Source organism: Podarcis liolepis, assembly GCF_965112155.1.
Source record: "Podarcis liolepis genome assembly, chromosome: 1".
Taxonomy (NCBI): domain Eukaryota; kingdom Metazoa; phylum Chordata; class Lepidosauria; order Squamata; family Lacertidae; genus Podarcis; species Podarcis liolepis.
The window spans coordinates 14050287-14075084 of NC_139554.1; the positions used below are offsets into that span (position 1 = coordinate 14050287).

The 24798-nt window shown below is 44.5% G+C and overlaps 1 protein-coding gene across 2 annotated transcripts in view; it reads right to left on the reverse strand.

Annotated features, from left to right (window-relative positions):
- Positions 1–24798, reverse strand: part of KIF26A (kinesin family member 26A) — a 159202-nt gene that overhangs the window by 25110 nt on the left and 109294 nt on the right. For both annotated transcript variants that reach the window (XM_083516687.1, XM_083516688.1), the window contains exon 5: positions 11673–11856. In XM_083516687.1, the coding sequence (XP_083372813.1) occupies positions 11673–11856 (184 nt within the window). The remainder of the gene's footprint in view (positions 1–11672; positions 11857–24798) is intronic.

A 24798-nucleotide genomic window follows, 5' to 3' on the forward strand; every position in this document is an offset into this window, starting at 1 on the left:
TCTTGTGTGTGAATGCAACAAGGAAAATAACTCTTCTCTCTGTAAGCTTTATGGGGTAGACAAGGACATACAACATAAATAAAAACGAGTCCAATTCCAACTTCTCCAGTCAAGTAATGTGTACAAAAATGCATATATTAGAGTGCACATATGTGCATAATTTTAGGGGAAATGACATACAAAAATATCTGCCACTGGGGGAAACGGTTTGGTGCATATTTCTCATACTGAAACCAAAAACCTGTTTATTAGTTATGTTGAAGAATTTTCATGAGGATTTTTAAAAAAGAAAAAAGAACCCTCAACAGATTGCAGCAGAATTGTGGAGAACTGAATTTTAGGGAAAACGAGAAACTGAGAGAACCCAAACCGATGAATTTGCCCAGCCCTAGCCCCAAGCAGCAAAATGTTTGGGGGCCAGCCCCGATAGCCCAGAGGTAACCAACTGCTCTTCTTCCCCTAATTCCTATCCGCTCTCTATTGTGTCTCTCAGACAAAGCAACATAGAAGAAGCCAGACAACTACAAAAGGCAGCAGAATCCATGGTTTTGTGGGTGTAAGGCATTGTCTCTATTTTCCTGGGGTTGCCTCTAGCTCTCTGCAGGGAGATGTGAGGCCGTGAGAAGGGGTGGAGGAAAGCAGGTGAGGAGGAGATCAAAAGGACATCTCAAGGGGAAAACTTCTTTTTTTAAGAGACTTACAGGCCCATAACCATGGGGGCGATGAAAGTGTTTCAATCACAATTCATCGCCCTAGGGATAAAGGTGATTCCCCTAGAGGCCACAACCTGCCCAGTCAACAAGAACAAGAGGAAAAGCCCAGACTTGAACGCCTGAGGACATCACCACCCGCATCCAGGGGAGCTGAGAAAAAGCTATACACTTGCAAAGTCAGCGGCAGAAAGCTAGCAATTTCGAGGAGTAAAAACAGGACGCGTCATCATCATCCTGACACCGAGCCCCTAATTTTCATAATTCATTGTGCCTTGCCCTTCCCCTCTCCTCTCACAAGTATGCAATCTCAGTTATGCACACTGATGACTGAACAAATTTAAGGGGATGAAAACACCTGCCATGTATTCAAATGCTTTTATTCCCTTAATTAAGCGTTTTTTAAAAACATATTTCTTTCTCCTGTGCAACAAGAACAAGTGACCTCATCTGAGAGCGAGAGAATTGAGGACTTTGCACAGAAACACTGAAAATGAGTTTGAATTGGCTTCTGGTGTACACATGTGCGAAGAATTCAAAACGTTCCCCAAAAGTTACTTCCCGAAATAATGAAACAAGAGGCAGTGATGGCCACCAACTTTGGCTGCTTTGAAAGGGTTTTCTTTCTCCTAGATGGGGCTACCTTCCCAGGTTGATGAGCCCCATGTGAATAGAACAAATTCATAGAGGATAAGGCTACTTCGCCACGCACTCTTTTTGAAGAGCTAGGGCAAGGGTAACCAATGTTATGACCTCCAGAAGATGTTGGACTACAACTCCCATCATCCCTGACCACAGGCCTTTCTGGCTGCAGCTGCTGGGAACTGCAGTCCAATGACATCTGAAGAACACTATGTTGGAGACCACAGGGCTGGAGAACTTCAAAATGATTTCATTCACACCATCGCGGTCACAGAAAGATATTGAAGATGTCTGCCGAAATTTGTTCAGAGCATGCATTTGTATACCATATATATATCTATATTCTCCATCTGTGCATTTGACAAACATTAAAATCTGAAGAGAAACATATGGTGACCTTTTCCATCACACTTGAATATTCCTTGGCTTTCAGTTCCCTTCTTTCTGCCTTTTCAAAAAAGGACCTAAATCAGATGTGCCTTTTGGCTTAACCCATCAGTCCTCATCCCTAGCAAAAATGAAGTCTACATGACTGTACATAACTGCAGTTAAAGCTCTGTTGTACTGTTTGACAAGAGCTGAACGCAAGCTAGTGGAGAACCAGTCTGGTTTGCTAGTTTTCGGTTTAGACTTCTGTGTTGCTCTTCAATATAAAACTTGCAGGGCAATATACATAAAAGCTAACTGGTGTTAGCAGCAAGTGAGGAAACTGGGAGAGCCTGTTTGCAAGCTATTTATTGGTCCCTCGCCCTGCAAACTCAAGCCTGAGATGCCATCTTTCCTGATACCATATGTATTGTAGGCATTTAGGGCAGGTAAGCCAGAGGTGGCGCCTCTGTGTCACACAAAGTAGTAAGTCACCAAATGACTAAACTGAGATGTCAGGGTAATCAGAAAGAAGGACTTCTAACACTGTATATCGCTGACACCATTCCGCTGGCGTGTGACCTCAGTTCCATGCGCCCATTAAGGCCTCCCAATTTGGCCCGCAAGGCCATTCTGGCCAGGCCACAATCACCTGACATGTGACATCAGGTGTGGGGCAGGTAAAGCTATAGCTGTACTCTGAAGCCTTAGGAGTGTGGTCCTGGTTGTTTTCAGCTGTGGCTGGCTGGCATACAGTGCTGTTTCGATCTGCTGTCGAATGCAAAGCACACTGCTTTCAGCAGATATCAGATCACCCAAGTGGGACTGATATCCGGCCGAAAGCAGCACAACTTGTACTCGGCACTGAATTGAAACAGCGCCAAACACAAACTGCCCTGCAAAGGAATAACTGGAAACACACTCTAAGCCATGTTCTTCCAAGTGCTCCTTTGCAGTGAAGCAGGAGTTGGACCCATTCCTGCTATCAGGTAAAAAAAGACTGCTCACCTATCAATGAGACTCATGTGGGGATGACCACTCTTGAATCAGGCCCTGTTTGGAAAAATTGGTGTCCGCCCATTAATAGGACTACTTCCTTCTCTTATGCTGCAACAAGGCAAGGGGCAAGATGGCAGACGTGACTTTCAAATACCTAAATCCACATTGGCTGTGCAATTTCAACTAGCCTGTTTCTTTGGAAGGCTTTCTGCTAAGAACCAAGTTGTAATTTCTGCAAATTACCCTAAAACAAACGCACGCAAGGCAGCCCCACTAAGCATCCTCATAAGAGCGGATGCTTGTCTTTATTCATGAAGCCGTCTGTATTATGCAAATCACACAACTATCTTGCTAATTAACTGCCTCTGTAATTCATGTGGGTTTTGTACACTGTAGGTTAACATTAAACTGCTGAACTTCCCAGATTTATATATTTGAGCCAGTCTGGGGGGAGGGGGGGTCAGTAGAATTACTAAGGGAAATCCTATTAAATTCCAAGCCTGTTTTGTTAAAGAGAGGGGGGGGGGGAGAAGAAGAAGAAGAAGAAGAAGAAGAAGAAGAAGAAGAAGAAGAAGAGGAGGAGGAGGAAGAAGAGGAAGAAGATGATAATTGCATATGCTGAAAAGGCTTCAAGGGACAGGGGTTTTCATGTGAGTAAATAATTTGGAAAGTTCCTGGAACTGGATGGGCAGGGGGGTCAGGGTGTACCTGGTAACTAACTGTTAACAATGGGTGTTCATTTAAATGTCAATGCAGTGGATGGAAGGAAGATATCCTGGGAATGTCCTTTTCTCTCATTGATCTGGTTGTCAACATATAGCAGGAGTCAGGGAAAAAGAAAGGTTACAAAAGCAAAACATACACATGCACACAAGTTGTAATCCTCCTGTTCCTGCCACTTTTAAGGGCAAATTAAGTGGATATATGCTGAAGTCAGCAAAAGAGAAAGAGAGAACAAAGATTTCCCCCTCCTTTCAAACACTCATTTATGCGTACACAGCAAAACATTTAAAGAAGACTTGTAAACAGCACAAAAAAGACAATTCTCTTTTTAGCATTTTTTCTTTCTTTCCTAAGGGAATAGTCCAATATAGGCAGAAAACAAGCACTGGGTTGTTATCAATGAAGTCAACGGGCCACTGGGCTATTCAGATGGGGCTCATCCACCTGGGAAGGTAGCCCATCTAGGAGAAAGAAAACTCTGACGCAAAAACCCCACGGCTTTCAGGGTTATCTTTGGAAGAAGAAAAGGCTAAGGTGTAAACCCTACACAAATCCGGAGTGAAGAAGAAGAAGAGTTTGGACTTGATATCCCACTTTTCACTCCGTTTAAGGAGTCTCAAAGCGGCTAACAATCTCCTTTCCCTTCCTCCCCCACAACAAACACTCTGTGAGGTGAGTGGGGCTGAGAGACTTCACAGAAGTGTGACTGGCCCAAGGTCACCCAGCAGCTGCATGTGGAGGAGCGGAGACGCGAACCCGGTTCCCCAGATTATGAGACTACCGCTCTTAACCACTACACCACACTGGCTCTTCACCACACTGCACCACACTGGAGTGGAGTCCCTAAGGCCTTGTACGCCTCCTTCAGGCAACTCCTGCAGCCAAACTGGTGCCAAACATGTTGCTTTGCTTCCTTTGGACCACATCAGCAGCCCAGGACCTCCATACACACCGCCCAGGCGTCCCGACTTCAGTTCTGGAGGCGTACGCCATTCTCTCTCAAGACAAACCAACAATAACTGGGCGATTCATGTCCACTGAGTCTAACGGGTCTACGATGAGTATTACTTAGTTGGATTCAACCCAAGGGGCCTCCAACAAACACCCAGAAAGCAGCAGTGGATGGGGGCAGCAGCAAAGAGGTTCAGGATTTAAGGCCCAGAAGGGGTGGAAGGGAGAGGGTGCTCAGCGCTTTGCCCATAATATTCCCAGGTTGTTTTGGAGAATGTCTGCGGAAAAGCGTCCGTAATTGCAATGGGTGGGGAAGGAGTTTAGCATTTCCCTTCCTGCCTGCTCTATGTCCCCACTTGAAATTGCCCACGTTCTATCTAACCAATGGGCCACGCCGCCATAACATGTAGTAGTTACAGCCTTAGTTCAGAGTTAAAGGTGTTTTGTGGATTTAATTGCAACTGACAGATATATAACCCTTGCAAAATTGGTTTACTGTGTGCAGTTCTCAGACGCCCCTCCATGTACTGCTTCTGATAGCATATGGCAAATTTATATGCAAAAATGGCTACGCTAGGAGAGACTATCAAACTCTCGTGGGAGAACGTCAAAGAAGCACTTTTATATTGTCGCTGTTAGAAAGTGGCCTCTATTAAGCAAAAATTGATTCCCTGCTTCCCCAAAGGTGTGCACAAAACCATTTTATTTTATTTTATTTTCAAAGTAGGCACAGAATAGAAGAAAATATGTATTTTCTATACAATTTTCCACCTTTGGTTTCATTCATTGAACGTATTAGCTGGAGCGACTTCATCCTACTGCGTGCATTAATCATTCATATAGCTGCACAATGCGCACAGATTGTCTGGGGGCTGTTTTTTAGGATTGTTTTCTCTTGTTCTGCTTTACAACAATCCTGTGAGGGAGATCACCGCGAGTTTCATTTTCCAGAGAGGGCTATGGAGGGTCATTCAAAGGAGGAGAGGGAGAGGGCGATGCTTTTGACCCAACCGTAGGCATGGACTGAATTTTTTTCCAAGGGAGCAAGATGATTTATATTGGAAGCTGCATTCCAGTCATTAGGAAACAAGCGGCAATAAAGATGACAAAATTAAGTAGCTATTTGTTATCCATCAAACAACTATCATAAGGAGAAGTGATTAGGGCATACAAGCAGCTTAGGAAAAAGCCTACAGGATCAGTAAATCATGTTAGTGGGACTTGGCTATGGCTTGGGGAAATGAATAAGAAAACAAAAAACACCAAATGTCATTTTAAGAAATGATAGAAGGCAAAACGCATGATTTTCCCAAGTACGTTGTTGGATGATTCAAGTTCTCTCTCTCATGCAATCACGGGCATGTGCGGGCATGCACACCCTTCAATTGTCTGACATCAAAGGATTCTGTCATTCCAACAATTGTTGTTTTCTTTTTTAAAAAAAACCTGACAGGAGCTTAGGAAAAAGACAGGCATTTACAGTTACTCTGGTAAGCGATGCTGTGCTACAAAGCGTGTACAGAATAGAACCCCAGGAAAAACAACATTTTTTCACAGGGGAGAAGGGAAGTTCCTTACTAATCTACATAGGTTGTGGGGGGGGGGGCAGTCAAATTAGAATGCAATGCAGCAGCCGTTGAAAAAAGGATGTCTTTTTTTTTTAATGCCACAATCTGATAAATTATCTTAAGTAGCACATTAATGTCAGAAATTGAGCATAATCTAACTTCTTTTGGTAGCAGTATTAAATGGCTTTCAAACATCTTTCCTACTAGTCTGACATTAAATTTAATAGCACTCAAAGAGACATGAAAAAAAATATTTCAGTTTTTCTTTTAAAAAAGGGAGGGGGGACCCAAACTACAGCACTATTGCCTCTTAACCGAGACCCAGTTGAAATGATGTGAATTCTGAGGTTATTGGCACTTCTAGGGAACAAGATAAGTAATTTGCTGTGTAACATTAATCAAATTAGCAGGGCCATAAGCATTCCATGCTGTATGTGTGTGGCCTAGCACAGAGTTGCATCTCTCTAGCATGGCTAATAGACTTGGAACACAGGCTTATGAATTCTTTTTCTCTCCAATATTTCCACTACAAATGCATCCCACACCTGAGCACCATTTGGTGGACATTTGCATTGTGACATAAATTTAGGAAAACATGAGCAACGATGGCATCACCTGTTGACTTTGCCTGTAGATGGCTTCACAGGTGCCCAGCATGGTGCGAGACACTTCTCTGAGTTTGGTGACTTGGGATGTTTGTACTAGCAATGAAGGTGTCCTCTGAATATTCCCACTATCGGCTTAAATTAGGGGTTCGGTGCAGATGCCAGTTTAACCGTAATGGGGCATCATCTTTGCAACTACATGGTGAACCCTAACCAGGCAACGAAAGCTCACTTCTACTCTAGTTGCACAGAATGCCTGGTTTGGTGCAAATGTTACAGTAAACTATGGTTAGAGTCAAGAGGGTAAAGGCAGCAGAATTTATGCCAGAGAAGAGGAGGAGGAGGAGGAGAGTGGAGCATTTGTCTGGAAACCTTGGGGTAGGGAACATTTTTTTACATGGGAGAGACTTGAGGGAAGATTGGGGAATCAGCAACTGGGGGTCTTTGGTGCCAAACACAGCCCCTTTAAGGGGCTTATGGGGTCCCAAAGTAACCAGCTTAGAAGGTGTGACATGACTGACAGCTGTGGCAATGGGGCTTACTGCCACGTCACCTTAAAGGTTGGGGCAGATTGAGAACTTTGACCTCTCAAAGTGGTCTTCCAGCAAATCTAGTTGCTGACGACGACACTAAATTAGCTCTTTCCAGCTCCATGATTCCATGAATTAATTCTGTCATAACTGTGCTTAAAATGTTAACACAAGTCTATGCTCCTTTTTCAGCTCTCCAGAAACGAGCAGAGTTCTGAAGTTTAAAGCGGTAACCTTTTCTCTAGCTCAATCATAAGAGCCAGCTTTCATCTGACAAGGTAATTTAGAGAGATATACACTGGGGGGAAATTCTTGCAAGTTGTAATATGTTTCTTTAGTTCTTGCGCTCCTTTATTAGGTTGTTTTTTTTTAAGGCACTATTTCACAAGAGGGGGGAAATCCAATGAATGACAGTAATCGAATCAATGGGGGCTTAATTTGATAAAGAACAACACATGTTTAGATTCTACACTCTTAACAAAAGAATCCCTCAAGATTGGCTTTTCTGCATGTATGTTTATGTAGTCAAAAATAATCTGTCTGCAAAATCTGCAAAGAACTGAATCTGTAGTGGTAGCCAACAAGCTGTGCAATGCTATTCCTGATTTATACCCTCTGGGCACAGATAGGTTTGTTCCCAATGCCACGTCTGTCGGTGAAACTTGAAGTTGCCCGTGTAGGAAATCTACCTGGCTGTTAACAACACTGGTGAAACTCTTACACTAGTGGAAAACTGCTGGTGTGAAGGAAATACTGGATGTACCAAGGGGTCAGCCGGGTTGGCCTCAACCAAGGACGTATGCCCAGGGGGCACAAAAATCGTGCTTCTCCACTCTGGCTCAAAATGGCTAGGGGACAACCTGCCCATCCACACACTCCCCAAGCAGCTGCTACACTGCTCTGGGTGGCCAACATCTCCTTGCCAAGGGCACAAGGGATGGTGGAGGGGTAACAGCTCCTTGCCAATTGTGCAAGGGATTGGGGGGCACAGATTCATCTTCTTGCCCAGAAGGGAACAGGGAATGCCAATACGTCTCCTTGCCAAGGGAGCCTAGCGATGCCTCTAGATATAGTTCTAGGCATGAAATAGGAAGAGCAGAATCTAAGTGCAAGTCCTGTGTCTGTGCAGGAGTCCTACTGTTGATGATGCCGTAACATTATGTGTACAAAATAAGTGGTGCACGTGGAAAGAAAACAGAGAGCCCAAGATTACTGTCTCCCCCTCGAACCCGTAGACAAAGCAGAGGATAGGATTGTAACTAGCTTACTGCAACTCAGCACCAGAAATATCCATGTGCAGGATGGGATCACACCATCTAGGAGCAAAGAAATAGGAGCTTGCTGGTGGAAACTTTGGTGGTGGGGGTGCTTAACTTATAGGGGTGGGTGTACTTTGCACAGACAACAAAGACTCCTCAGCCAGCAGAACCAAAAATCTATAAAGGGAATAGCACTTGAGATCTCAGCCTTGCCTCAATACTTTAGACATCAGCATGAACCAACTCCTCTTCTTCAAATGAAGCTACAAGGCCAAGGCACTCCAAGTAAGCAAAAGAGAGAGGCTCATCAGGGAGAGGAGCCCATCCATCAAAGCATGATTCCTGAACCTCCTTCCATTTCTTCCCTATAAATGCTCCAAGGAAGGAAAGGGATGTGTAGAGCTACTCACAAACACCAGCAGCCACAGAAATGTGTCCTACCACCTCCTCAAGACAAAAAAATACTGTAAAATTCTAAATATGTTTCAAGTATAGGGAAATAAGCCAATGTTAATATTCTCTGCTGTTCTCCAGAACCCTAAAGAGCCACCCACATTTTGCACCATTAGTTTGGCCCTGGCCATATTATCTTTCTTTTTCACTGAGAATGACTTTATCATATACAGTGTGATGCAGAATATCAAAGGAATTAAAGCTTCTTGACCTCAGTTCCAATTTGTATGATCACTCAGTGGGGATTTCCTTGAAGCTCGACTTGGTACTTTAGTACCTCCCTGAAATGGAAATCGGCAGTAACCTGTATAATTATGCATTCCAAAGCTACTTCGGGTTCTTTCTAAACCTTGGGAGAGTGAATTAAACACTCCAAGATTTCAGCTGCAAAAACACGGCACTCGTTAAGAAACTTCATTTTGCGATTCCATTCTTGGGCCCAAATTCCGTGGTGCATTTTGAGGACCTAGGAGCGTTCCTGCAAGTCTCTTCCATATCAAAAACACAGAGCATGGGATCATAGTATCACAAATGTGGGATAAATCCAGTGGCTCACCGGATCAAATCCCCACAGTCGTGGGCCTCAGATGTGGTGCGGCTAGCAAACTCTTCATTCCTGAACACCACTTTGAAGGTGGTGTATTGCATTATTATTATTATTATTATTATTATTATTATTATTATTATTATTATCATTAAACAGTATATCAAATTTATGAAATAAGTAAATAATAAACGTTGCTGCCATAAGAGCAGCTAAACATATCTGGGAACCTTGCCATACCTGCTATTAGTCACCCCTGTTAGACCTAGAAATGTTTCTTCCTTCCTTAAATTAGGATCGTGCAGGGTTCCCCTTACTGACACAGTCCAAATAAAAAATTCCTTCCAGTAGCACCTTAAAGACCAACTAAGTTAGTTCTTGGTATGAGCTTTCGTGTGCATGCACACTTCTTCAGATACACTGAAACAGAAGTTGCCAGATCCTTCTATCTGGCAACTTCTGTTTCAGTGTATCTGAAGAAGTGTGCATGCACACAAATGCTCATACCAAGAACTAACTTAGTTGGTCTTTAAGGTGCTACTGGAAGGAATTTTTTATTTTGACTATGGCAGACCAACACGGCTACCTATCTGTAACTGACACAGTCCAATGATCCATTTAACCTGCCATTTTGTCTCTCGCAGTAGACAAGCCAAAATGCTTCAATGAACGCTTAGTAGGGTGTCTTTTTTCTTCTACCCAAAATGGCAGAGTGTCCTTCTGTTGGGCAGAAGGAACCAACGGGCTACTGGAGGAACATCTAGTACCACTTCCAAAGCAGCAGCAAACCTTTCTGTTGTTGTTCAAAAGAAAGAACAACTTAAGGAAACCCACTGCTACAGGCTCCTTAAAAAGCCAGGTTCAGCTACACTGTCTGCTGCCTCCCCTCCACCCCACCCCATCAGATCGTTGAAAGAAGCTGGACTTAAAAGTTTTGGATCAGTTCTAGTATCCTATAGTAGCATAAAGGGAACTTCCAAACAACCTGTTACTTATTGAGCATTTATTCTGATTTGTTCGTAGGGACATTAGATGATGTTGCATCAAAATAAATGCTCTCTCACACTTTCCAGTGTATTTTCTTGTCATTTCCCTTACTGAAAGAAGCCCGTTGCAGCTTTGTTGTGAAAGACCTTCCAATCAACAGCAATAGCACAACCTGATTTAGTCAGCGTATGACTGAAGTCATTGTATGTGATTTGGAGCTGTCTATATGTCTAAACCACTGAGTCTCTTGGGCTTGCCGATCGGAAGGTCAGCGGTTCGGATCCCCGTGATGGGGTGAGCTCCCGTTGCTCAGTCCCAGCTCCTGCCAACCTAGCAGTTTGAAAACACACCAGCACAAGTAGATAAATAGGTACCGCTCCAGTGGGAAGGTAAATGGCATTTCCATGCGCTGCTCTGGTTTCAGTGTTCCGTTGTGCCAGAAGCAGCTTAGTCATGCCGGCCACATGACCAGGAAAAACTGTCTGCGGACAAACGCCGGCTCCCTCAGCCTATAAAGCGAGATGAGCGCCACAACCCCAGAGTCATCTGCGACTTGACTTAACGGTCAGGGGTCCTTTACCTTTACCTTTTACACATTTAAAGAACATTTAAAGCATATGACCACCCCCATCCCTCAAAGAATCCCGGGAATTACAGTTTCTCTCAAGCAGGGTTATAATTCCCAGCACCTTTAAAAACTACAGTTCCCAATATTCTTTGGGGGACTGACCTCTGAAGCAGTCTGTTCCACTGCTGGACACTCACACCAGAAAACCTATCTGAAAATCCTGCCCACCCACCAAAAAAAGGAGAAAATCTCTGCAGCATGCAGTTCAGTTTGGTACAGTCGTACTTAGGAAGTCGAACGCCTTGCGTCTCAAATGTTTTGGCTCCCGAACACAGCAAACCCAGAAGTGAGTGTTCCGGTTTGTGAACGTTCTTTGGAACCCGAACGTCCGACGCGGGTTCCGCAGGTTCCGATCGGCTGCAGGAGCTTCCTGCAGTCGATCGGAAGCTGCGCCTTGGTTTCCAAACATTTTGGAAGTCGAATGGACTTTCGGAACAGATTCCGTTTGACTTTTGAGGTACGACTGCATAAAGATTTGCCAACTGCAAATCGAAACCTGTCCACTGTGATCTGAATCCAAGCAACCCACAGCTTGTTCATCCTTGTCCAATGGTTGCAAAGACTTGATGTATCAGATCAGCCTCCTAAGGGGCAGAAACATCATTGCTATCCAGTCTTGATTCCAGATACATTTGAATTTTTTACGTTTCCTGTTGGGTTTTAAATGCTAATGAAGGAGTAACAAAGCGATGGAGAGATTCAAATACCTTCCCAATCCCCGGGTTTTCTTTGACTTTCGACACAGCTCTTAAAAGGCATGGCGGCGCAGGAGGAGGACACATCTGCAGAATGCCACTAAAATTAGTGGCGTAGATGGAGAATTCATGGGAGTGCAGCAATGGGGCATGATGCTTCTTTCTCTTCGAGGACAGGTTAAGTTTCTGGGCGGCTCTGAACAAAGTAATATTGAAGAAAGAAAGAAAAAAAAGGACAGTGTTATTATCTAGGAGGAGCAATTTAGGCCAGTAAACCAGATGTTCGGTGCCATCGCTGCCTGTTGAACAAATCAAGCCATTTCTTTTTGCAATCAGATTTCATGAGAACCTTTCGCCAGGAGATTAATAGAAGGAAACAGGGGCCAAAATATGGCTGGCATGACATTTGTGCAATTTCTCTCTCCAGTAGAGTTTCAATTATATCCTTTTTTTTAAAAAAAAGAGACTTTTGGCAAGAGCTAAGAAGAATCAAAGGTTGCCAAAGCCTCACGTCATTAAATGCTGAAATCATCCCCTTGTCACTCGCAGGCCCAGATGGACTTTGCCACTGCTATGTTCACTAAGAAGTTATATTTTGTACCTAACAATTGAAGAGACAAAAGGGAAATGACTTCTGGCTATGGTTTACACAGGAGTTATATTTTGTACTTAACAAGGTAAGAGACAAAGTGGCTTCTGGCTATAGCATAAGCCAGTTGGGTTGTGAGCCCCACTAGGGGGTGTGGGGAGAGACAGTTGCATTTTCAAGCACACACAAAATGAGAGCCCATGGCAGAATTCAGTTTGGTTCTTTGAGAACAGAAAGTGGATCAAATTCCACGTCCCTAATTTTTCATGTGCAGGTAACATTTCTGCATGGAGGAGCATTTGGTCATGAGAGTTCCAACCTGTAGTCTGATCTGGTTGAGCCCAGACTACAGCATTGAGAATTTGGACTACAATGTGTAGAATGCCTATTTTGCTTTGATGGAGCAGAACATGATCTCCAGATACAGAATCTCAAGCAGTTCAGCTGGGACCAATTGTCATGTGAATCCTCCCCTCCTAGAACTGTCTACCAATACCAGCAGTTACAGTATGAGGGAGACAATACAACAAGATCAACTCCATTAGCTTTGGCAGAGGCAAGCTGATATTCGGCTCCTCCCCTCTCAGACCTGTTTCCCTCAGCGGCCATTTCACCTGATCCCAACAATAATCATGAAAGGATATGTATTTGTATTTGCTTCCTTTCCTGCTTCCTTTTTATGTTGTATCTAAGGTATACAAATACTTGGGAAGAAATGCCTTGGAAGAAAGGTAACGTGTAACTGGATTAAGCAAAAATCAGTGCAATCCTACACATGCCTATTAAGAAAAGAACAACGGACTTACAAGAAAGTGTGTACAGAGTTGTAAAAGTAAGGAAGACATGCATGAACATCACTAAGATTGACTCCCATTCGTCCAAATTAAGAGAAACATTTGCCCACTAGAAAAATGGCAGAATCTGAAGCAACATCTAGTAACAAAAGTAAGGCTGAAAGGCAGCGTGAACCAAGGGGCCACAGAAAACAGTTCCATCTTAAAAGCACAATTTAATTTACATAATGTTTACATAAATGTGATTGACAACTGGCATGAGGATGTCTTGCAATTCAGAGACATTACTGCTGCATTTTTGGTCCTCATACTTAAGTTTATTCTCTACGGCCAAACATCCACGTCTCAAAATGTTCCCGGGTTTATAAACGACACTTCCCATATTTTTGATTAATAGGGAATATTATGCATATTCTAGCTTCCATTATGTGCTATAACATGGAAATAACAAACAGGGGGGAAATAGCTCTGGTGAATACTTTCAAAGCACTATGAAGGGATGTACACGGAATCCTGATAGATTAATGATTGCTTCAATACAGTCTGCAAATGGAGTCCCCTTGGGAGAAATATATAAAAGAGGATGCCAAGATTGAATTTACACATCCAATGTTTATTCAGACACCCAGGCTGAGTGTTAATAGCCAGATACGTTTAGCATACACAAGGGGATCGGCGAATGAAAAATGTAGGTCAAGTATGCTGTAAACGTGTAAGTTCTGCCATAAAAGCCGAGGCCACAAACCACGTTAGCCATGCTCAGATGCACTGAAATCAACGGACTTAGGCACATCTGACTGTGTTGGATTATGGCATAACTTTTTAAAATAAAAAGGGCCAAAGCTGCCCACTGGAACTGGTAGGGCAGGGGTCTGCAACCTTTAAGACAAAAAGAGCCACTTGGACCCGTTTCCGAAGAAAAAACAACAACTGGAAGCCGCAAAACCATTGCGACATTTCAAACAAATATATCTCCGGAGCCACGATCTGACAGCGGGCGGGAAGGTGACGTCGGGACGGTGCGTGACTAACGCACGCACCGCCCCCATGCGACATCACAGCCAGTACAGCGCCCGCCACAGTGAGGAGTGTCGGGGCGCACAATGCACCTCCTCCCCTCGCTAGTATCCGCCCCGGAGCCGCGGCAAAGATGTAAAAGAGCCACATGCGGCTCCGGAGCCGCGGGTTGCAGACCCCTGTGGTAGGGTAAAAGTCAAGAATTCTAGCCAACGACAGGCAGAAACCAATAATTCTAGGTATTCCTCCATCCTCCTCTCTGCCAAGTTCTACAGGGACAAAATGGAGGCAAAGGAGGAAGAAACTGACAGCCAGGTCTGCCTCCTGGACTGGCTGCATAAGAAGGCAGAATGTTTATGGTTAAACCATGTCTAGGATGCCTAGGGAAGGATGTCAGTTTCAGCAACTGATTTTCATGGAGGAAGACCACCAGGAATGAGTTGCTCTGCTCATTAGGCCTGACGCTCAACCAAGTCTGTGGAGATCGTGTTTTTGCTAATAAAGAGTTAACTCCATCTTTGAACTGTGCAATTACTGATCGGCACACTGCTGCGACATGCTGGCATTTTGAGAGAAGGGGGGAAAACTTCTTCCTATCCACTTTCTCTGCATCATGCATAATTTTATGTGCCCCTTATCCTATCGCCCATTCCAACTCGCCTTTCCCTGAACTAAAAAGCCTTCAAACGATTTTAGGGAAAAGCTGAAGCAGCTGCTAGAGAGGGTCATTAACAATAAGAAAGGCCAAATGCAATGCTAATTTTACTTCACGTGGATCTTTAAAATATATACCAGACATTACAGTGCCCTCGGAGCACCCATTTGTACATGAAAGCATTCGGAAAAGCATCATCTGCCTTCTTAGTCACTTCTGAAGAGTATTAGCAGTACTGTTGGCACCGACAATTTCCAGCAGCAGATTCAGTGCATGAAAAGAAAGGGAGCCCCGGCTGAAAACAAGATGGAGGACTTAGATGCATGGAATGCAATGATCAAAAAGGCAAGGATTACCCAGTTACCCATCGGATCTTGGAATGACCACAAGAGAGCCTAGACTATTTATACATTAAATGCAAGACAGCTGCTCCCCCAGCTTCTTTTGAGTTTCTGAGCCACTGGGCCAATGTCAAGAGGCAGAGCCACAGTTTGTACCACACATGAGGCCTCTTGCAGCAAAAAAATGAGCAGCTGCTACCTTGGTGGCCTTCCTTGGAGGAATTAATAAAGCTACGCTGTAACCAAAACTGGCATGGCACCGCGCCTGAAACAGCAACCGAGAGAGCAAGCAATTTTAATTCCCAGAGTGCTCACCGATTCCAGAACATGCTTAGCAGTTCGCCCATATGGCGGAAGGAGGGTAGCGCTTAGCCCCATGACAAAAGTAAGTGAAATCTGTTTTGTTTTCCTTTCAAATGCCTCAAATGTCGACAGAAGTGGATCATTCCAACTTGTGGCACAATTGCACTTTGGGTGAAACCCAATGGCAATTCTAGGAGAAGACGTTCAGAAAGCTTCTTCCAAATCATTGTTCTGTTTAGGCGCCGGACTTTTCTGTGACTGCAGCCAGCTGTGCCACGCCAAATATCTTCCACAAAAAGAACGTTGCTTTGTCCAGGTGCAGCAATTTGTGCATATGGTGGACATGGCGATCTGACAAGGAAAGCCTGCACTGGAAACTTTCAATGCATACCACTTATGTAGTAAGAGGAAGGCCACAGTTCAGTGGTAAAGCACATGCTTTCCATGTAAAGGTTCCCAGTACAATCCTTGCCAACTCCAGTTAAGGTGTGGAAACCCTGAAGATCTATCTGCCACTCAGTATAAGACAAGGCTGAGCTATATGGACTAATGGTCTGATTTCAAATAAGGCAGCCTTCTACACAAAACAGAGAGAGTAAGGCTGCATGCCTTTCTTTAAAGCACCTTTCCCCCTCCTCCCCCCAAAAAAGGAATCATGGGAAATGTAGTTTGTTAACAGCAACCCTCTTGGGGTAAACTACAGCTCCCAAGAGTCTTTGGAGTGTGTGTGCTTTGAATATATGATGTGTACACAGCCTAAAATCTAACACAATTACGAGGACAAATGAGCGATAACATGGTTTCCATTTACCTTCTTCAAGCTTATCACTGACATATTTCAAAAGACAGAGCCTGTGGTTGATTTCTAGCTCATGCACGTGACATACATTAGTTCTCTCCTTCTGTTCAATCCCTAGCACAATTCCCAGACACAATTTGCAAGGCCGAGAAATGAAGGGATGCAGAAGACGAGGAGGACAACGATGTGATGGAAGGACCACATGTTTGATTCCAGGTGAGAAAGCTCCTCAAATTCTGACTAAGGTTAAGACGCACACACTATTCCTTTCCTTGTGCTTATCTAGCCTTCTAAAAGGACTCCAGAAAAAGACGCCAAGGCACAGACTTTCAACAGCTTTCCCAATTAAGGCTTCTGAAATGCCACTGTATATTATTTTCCCCTCCGACTGTGAGATCTACTGTCTGCATTTTGCTTAACTTTTCATCTTTAATAGAAGTTGTCTTTTAAGATGCTCCAGAGAGTTCTTTGCTCATAGCTAGGTGTCACAGCAGAAAATAAAAAATGAATATATGGCACAAGGAGGAGCACTCAAATATCAAGTGACAAGGGACAGGCCTCTAACCCGCTCTTTCCTCTGCACAATTTACAGATTGCTCAGTTGGCTGCTGCGCATGGAAGGCGAGGCAAAGCACACAGGGAGACGGCGAAGACCAATTAACTAATGGCCTGCATCTGGAGAACAAAATGAAAGAGGAGGTGACAAACCCAGATACAGAAAGAAGTTCACACTGGCCTGGTTTGCACGTAACACAAAACCATGGTCTAAAACACATCATAGTTTACCCAGTAACTTTATTGCAAATGATTAGCGTGCTGATGCATGCTGCTCACTTACTCCTTACTCCTCCTTCCATGCAGTATAAGAAACAAACTAGAGTATGGGCTTAGCCCATACATTTGGGTTTGATTCCTCTCTCATCCAGCACACGGAGTGGGCACTGGAATGAATGGGCAACGGGCAACAGCATGCTGCTCAATTGTTATGTACTGAGTTGAATAGGATCCAAAATGCAGCAGTCTGATTGGTCCTAGAACAATAGGGTTCAGAATGCAGCAGTCTGATTGGTCCTAGAACAATAGGATTCAGAATGCAGCAGCCTGACTGGTCCTAGAACAATAGGCTCCAGAATACAGCAGTTTGATTGGTCCACAAGAGCCACCCAATCCAGCTCCAGGTGGAAGTGAATCCGCGAACTGATTGGCCTACAGGAGAATCCCGGAATTAGCCAATCACGTGGGGCCCATTGTGTAAATAATGTATATAAAGCAGACATTCTGGGGGAACTTCCATTCCTCCTCACCACTATGAGCTGAATAAAGAGCATGAAATCCACTCTCGACTCCGAGTATATTTCATCAATCATGATAAACCATGCTTTGTTTTAGACAATGGCTTTGTGTTACATGCTGTCATGGGCCGGGAGTCAGCTTCACCTGCTGAACAGCAGCCTGAAGAGGGAGAAGGTGGAGTGACTCCACCTGCAGATGATCAGCCTTCGAGGACTCAGAGGAGAAGGCACTGATACGAACCAGCTGGCTTCAGCCTTCTTAAGGCAGGGCTTCCAGCCTCACTCAGATGCTGGAAACAATGCTTGTTGGGTCTGGTCCGACCTTGCTGCTTCTTGCTCCTCTTGTCCTTTGGTCATCGGATTCCCTGACCCCTGGACTGTCTGACCATGTTGCCCGACCCTAGGACTGGACCTGACTTTGGATACAGACTCTGCCAATAGGCAGGTACACCCCAGAGACTCTGTTGGTTGGCTGGGTTCCCACTCCACTGAGTTCGCTCGTCGTTACTCAGCACGAGACTATGACACATGCCCAAAATGTTTGCTGAAATGTGTCTCTGAGCCTGATCTACAAGCTCCAGAACAGGGGTAAGTAAAGGTAAGGTTGTTTGTTTGTTTGTTTACTGGATGCTAATGAGCCAAGCACTCAGAGGGGCAGTTGCACACTTAGAACTGAGGACGCAGAGTGATATTAGCTCAGTGCCAGAAGACATACACTGGATGAACAAGGAGCCGAGTTCAATTCCTAGTATCTTGAAAGGATGTGAAAGCAGATGATGGGAAATAACTTTCCCAGTCTCAGACCCTGGAGAGCTGAGGCCTTTCAGTATGGACAATACAGTGGTACCTCAGGTTACATACGCTTCAGGTTACATACTCCACTAACCCAGAAATAGTACCTCGGGTTGAGAACTTAGATTCAGGATGAGAACAGAAATCGTGCTCCAGCGGCGCGGCAGCAGCAGGAGGCCCCATTAGCTAAAGTGGTGCTTTAGGTTAAGAACAGTTTCAGGTTAAGAATAGACCTCCAGAACAAATTAAGTACTTAACCTGAGGTACCACTGTACTGAACTAGACAGGAAAATAATCTCACCAGATATAAGGCAGGCTCCTATGAATAGTGCACATTTAAGGACACAGCCTAGGAATTTGTTTACAGTACCTGGACTGAGATCACAGTCATCTCTCACTACTGGTTTTCCTCTAAGCTCTTTATTTCACCAGCTTAATTTAGGCGTGGGTGTGGAACAATTTTGCGGTTGCCATTGTTGAAGGATTAGGCGTCGATAGCCTTTGCTGATCTGCTGCACGTCACCCAGAGATCAGCCTTCTGTCCATCCCACCCCAAATAAAGGCACAGATGCCACCATTGAGGAATGGAGTAAAAGAATGCCAGCCACCAAGCGTTTTTTGAAATCTGCCTGCAGATAAGACAGATGCAACCTTTACAGAGCAGTGGGGAAAGTCGAGAAGCATCCTGGGTTCATTGAATACAGGTAACGTTTTCCCCCCTGATTCTAGGTTTGTGGGGTGGGTTGCTGGGTGGACAGAATTACTTCTGTACGTCTCAGGAAAACGCCAGGTATGGCTAGAAGTGATAAGCTAGCATCTGTGACATTAACCAAGAGGATCATACAAACACATGCCAATCTCTAGAGCAGTTTGGCAACCATTTTTTTTATTTTAAAAAATCCCCTTTTTTTTACATAAGGTGAAAGAATTTAAGGGAAAGTAAACACGCACAGGATGCTCTAAACTTCCTCTTAAAAGCAGGCAACCTAACTGAAACACTGATGAGGAATGAGACTGAAGGCTGATTCGGCTGACATGGAAATTATGACGCCTCTAGGAAGGCTGACTCATGCTGAAGGAGCTGCTGTGACTTTTCTTCAAATATTTTGTCTTGTCTTCATTACAGATGGAGGCATCTGCCTATTTCCATTCCATGTCGGTTTCATATGCACCTAAATCATAGGTCCATTTGGTTCAATTTTTTTTGGTGAATTTAAAAACACACATTAAAAATGTGAATTTAAATAGTACACACTTCCTACAAATACAATTGTAGAGTTAGAAGGGACCCCAAGGGTCATTTAATCCAACCGTCTGCAATGCAGGAATCTCAACACGCAGTTCCCCATCCAATTTGAAACCACACCAGCCCCTGCTTAGCTTTGCAAATGTGCTAGCAAGTTTTATAGCTGCACCACTAGGAGGGAAGTGGTGCAGGACACACCAGCCAGTGTGGTGTAGTGGTTAAGAGCGGTAGTCACGTAATCTGGGAAACCGGGTTCGCGTCTCCGCTCCTCCACATGCAGCTGCTGGGTGACCTTGGGCCAGTCACACTTCTGTGAAGTCTCTCAGCCCCACTCACCTCACAGAGTGTTTGTTGTGGGGGAGGAAGGGAAAGGAGAATGTTAGCCGCTTTGAGACTCCTGAAGGGGAGTGAAAGGCGGGATATCAAATCCAAACTCTTCTTCTTCTTCTTCCTAGTGGTGCAGCAATAAAACTGCTAGCACATTTGCATAACTAAGCAGGGTAAAGTTATTCCCCTAAAATACACCCACACCCAGCCATGCTGCAAACACTGTGACCTGCAACTAAATGGGGAACCGCGAGAAACACAGCAAAAGCTTTCTACCTTCTCTTTAAATTTGCACAACAAATCTGTACCTGAAAGATTGGCGGGGGGACCTGTTGTACTGTTATACAGAAGGCTGTTCCCTCACCACAAGACAAACCCCCAAAGAAAAAGCCCATGTAGTTTAATCTTTAGATAAGCAGAACTGTCAACATCTAGCCTTAGAGTCTATGTCAGTTCCTGATCTGCGTAGGGAACACTTAATGAGGTATTGAAAATGCAGTTACTGCAAAGTCAACAATGTTTACACACCCTACTGAATGAACAAGCCTGCTAGAGCAGGCAAAAGCGCCTCAATTGAAGCATGCTACTTCTGCACCCCAAAAAGCAGGGAGCTTGCATATTTTTTAATGTGCCACTTGTTTCCCTAAAAAGCAGCATGAAGTTAGCAGAACAACTTGAGCCTAGTTCTTAATTCCACCAAGAAATCTGTTTTTGGAACTGGAGTCCCACAGGCACAAACAGTAAGTGGATGACATGCGGGCATGGCCAAACTTGGCCCTCCAGCTGTTTTGGGACTACAACTCCCATCATCCCTAGCTAACAGGACCAGTGGTCAGGGATGATGGGAACTGTAGTCCCAAAACAGCTGGAGGGCCAAGTTTGGCCATACCTGCTAGAGGTATGAATGAGCAATCATAGGGTTCCCACTTACAAGTTTTCCAGCTGTTGGTCACATGCTCCAAGCCCTACCCATTTGTGGGTGGAGCTTGGGACCAATGAATGACAGCCACACTGAAGGTTCCAGTGGAGGTCCTTAATATTATCACACCCTTGCCCTTCAGCTCAAAGGATGGTAAGGTGAGGGTGGGGGAATTCAGCTCCTATGCTAATGGAAGCCCCAGCAGCCTTCATTTTTCCACGGGAATGCAAGGGAAGAATTAAGTTGTCTGTGGTTTTTTTCTTACACAGGGCCTACTGGAGAAGTAATACTTTGGCCAGAGCGTCTTGAATGTCAGCTTGAGAGCAGCACCATTCAGCCACAATTCCTAGAGTGTAGATTTGGGGAACTGTCCGGTAAAGTAGAGCTAATGCTAGAGAGACAGACAGACAAGACTGGGAAAGGGGTATTGAGTGAGTGGACTAAAGTCCTTCGCTAAAGTAAAGATCATCCTTACTTCAGCTCTCTCTGTATGTATTTTTGTTGTTTTAAGGGACCGCAAAGCGACGGAACAACAGCAACAGTTGCATTACCAACAATTTTCTAACAAAGTCAACTCTGCAAGCAGAGCACTTGACATTTTGGCCCACAATACCGCACTGAAGAGGAAAGCCACTTCTAACAGAAACTTTACTGGCAGTTCCAATTACTTGTCCTACAAAGTCGCTGCTTTACATTACGGCTCACAGAAAAGCATACGCAGCAGGACAAGAGACCAAAATGGCATTTTGATTGACATCTTATGTTGACTGAAGGCCACTTCTCACACTGCATTTCAAAAGCAAAGAACTCTCCTCCCTTTCTTTGGAGAGAAAGAAGAAAAAGAAAAACATGCAAAGTATTTTGTTTGAGTAATACATTTATCTGGCCCCCAGCCAGACCCGTGAACTTCAAAACTGCAGAGAAGTTTTGGCAGTTCATAGTTCTGGCTGGGAGCCAGATATGCATATTCCCCCCCATTCCAGAAAGACATTTGCATGCTTTTTGAAAGACATGAGCTTTATCCTGTGTATTTAAATGGTAACAAGAGACGTAGACCTCATTCCTCCCAGATGCAATGAGGAAAATCAAGGTCTTCTGAGACCAAGATTTGGGGAATAACCAGACTTCATAAATCACAATGAAACTATTAAATTATATCCCATTTGCCTTCACTTTTATTCCAAAAAGCAAAAAAGTAAATAAATAAAAATGCTAGTCTATTATATTCCTGTGTGCTCCATCTACATTCAGTTCATTTTGAGAGTGATGTTTCAGCAATAACCGTGCAAATTTGCAGATTGTTAGTGTGATCGATGGGTGCAAGAAGAGTTCTTGTTTGGGACTTTAAAACAAACCAAGAGGAGCAATAATAACTGCTTTGCTGGATCAGACCAAGGTCCATCTAATGTCCAGCATCTGTTGACCAGATGCTAGAGAGTGCTCAGAAGCAGCAAGACAGGAAATGGAGATGGATGTGGAATCTCTTTAACATCCAAATGGACTAAAAACATAAAGCCAAATGGTGCAGAATGTGACTAGGAAGAAGAGGAGCTCCATTGCTCATTCAAAATTGTACCAGATCACATACCCCAACAGGGGCAAAAGGCACTCAAGTCTACAACTATATTCAATATGGTAAGTATAAAGGTAAAGGTAAAGGTACCCCTGCCTGTACGGGCCAGTCGTGTCCGACTCTGGGGTTGCGCGCCCATCTCGCTTAAGAGGCCGGGGGCCAGCGCTGTCCGAAGACACTTCCGGGTCACGTGGCCAGCATTTCAAGCTGCATCTGGCGAGCCAGCGCAGCACACGGAAACGCCGTTTACCTTCCCGCTAGTAAGCGGTCCCTATATATCTACTTGCACCCGGGGGTGCTTTCGAACTGCTAGGTTGGCAGGCGCTGGGACCGAGCAACGGGAGCGCACCCCACCGCGGGGATTGGAACCACCGACCTGACGATCGGCAAGTCCTAGGCGCTGAGGTTTTACCCACAGCGCCACCCGCGTCCCTTGCCACCCGCGTCCCTGGTAAGTATAAGAGCAATGATATAGCAGTGCTTTCAGGGGAGGGGCGATTACATTTTAAAAGATAAAATCTATTGCACAGCAAGTGCTTAAGAAGTGCAATAACCACAATGGAAAAGCTATCTTTCAGAAAGATGAGTCAACTATGCCCCTGCAAAACGCACTTTCGAATACAAAATTCAGAAAATATACTTGCACAATTTGGTGCACCATGTGGCAAGAAAATGCCAAGAAATATGGGCTTTAAAGTTTTATTTGAATAAACTCATGCTTTGAATACAGGAGATAACATTTCAGGTGATTGTGGGCATTTTCTAAAAGTTGGAATTTATTGGAGCCAGGGGTTGTTGAAGAATTATATCTGATCTGGCTATCCCATCTTTGCAGACTTTTTAAGTCCCAAAATGAATCACACATTACATTATATGGAGGGGAACAAGCTTGCATGGGGCCAGCACCCCACCATATACCGTATTTTTCGCACCATAGGACACAGTTTTTCTGTCTTAAAAACTCAGGGGGAAAGTCTGTGCGTCCTATGGAGCGAATGCAGGGGGGGAGGCCAGCAGGAAAAGCCCCCAAGAGCCACACACAAGCTCTTGCGGGCTTTTGCCCAGGAGGGAGAAGGGACTGGCGCGGCCAGTCAGTACCTTCTCCCTCCTCTAGAAAAGCCTTGCGCAATCACTCCAGTCGTGGGAGGCTGCGCAAGGCTAAAGAGGAAGCCCGGGCAGCGAGCGTGATCCATCCCACTCGCTGCCCGGGCTTCCTCTTTAGCCGTACGCGCCTCTCCAGCCGTGGGAGGCTGTGCAAGGCTGAAGAGGAAGCCCGGGCAGCGACATCATTTCTCTATGATTAATCAGATCCACTTTCTTGGAAGTTAGTCCCATTGATCTTGGTGGGACTTACTTCTGAGCATACGATTGCTCTGCCAGACACATGAGCAAGTCACACAAACACACAGCGAGAGCACATCAGTGGACAAACCCTCAAGCTTTATTGGGCTATGCCTGGGAGTCTTAAATCATAACACTGGCATTTTCTGGACCAACAGCCAAATGGCTTACTCAAGGGGATACTTAAATTATTCTCAGATTTATAGGTTTTAATGGGCACTGACAGCAATAAACGATGCTGCGCTGGTGTGCCAGGTGACAACAGAGTTTTCTCTAAATTTTGTGATGTAGTAGTTCTGAGTGCAAAGGGAACAACAACAAAAACTTCTAGACCCTCTATCCCATCGAGAGCCTTCCATTTACACAGCTCCAATAGTTTCAATGGGACTTAGGCATGACCAATTTACACAGGATTGCACCTGACCTTTTAAGCAACTGTAGACAAAAGCAATATTAAAATTAAAGCTCAGAGTATTTAAAAACCGAATTCTCCACCCAAAATTATTCACATTGTCATTTTCCCCCCATGACGACCTACATGAATATTCTTTAATGGCACAAACTCTTCTGAGAGCAACACGGCAATATGCTGATAGTTCTGGAAGAACCCATTGGAAATTAGGGGTGCTTAAAAACCAAAGTAGACATTATAAGGTAAACACAGAGTTATCAACCCTGGATGGGGGATGCTCAACCCTTTCTTATCTCCTTCAAATACACCTCTGACCATTTTTTACGTCACCGCCCCTAGTCCAAAGATGGGGGCCTGCATTGAGCACCCAGTAGAAGATCAAATATGGGGTTCAGAACACCCATTTACCAAGGCAGCATCTAAATGTCAGTGAAATCAATGGGATTTACAGCTCACCCTCTATAGCAGCGTGAGGAGCTGAAGCCAGAGTAGAAGGAAGTGTGCTGAGAAATACGGACTTCCTCAAAGTTAGTGCTGGTTCTAGGTTTTGGAACCTGAAGATGGCCCTTAGTGGGGCCTGAATGGACCTTGCTTCCACCTTTAGCTAACCACTCATTTGCCCTCTCCCTCTAGGTCCAACCTGTACACCTGTCCAAATAGAGAGAAGGCAAATGGGTGCTGCTGCTCACTCTACTCCCCCTTGTTAAATCCACACCACGCATTTAAAGCACTCTTATA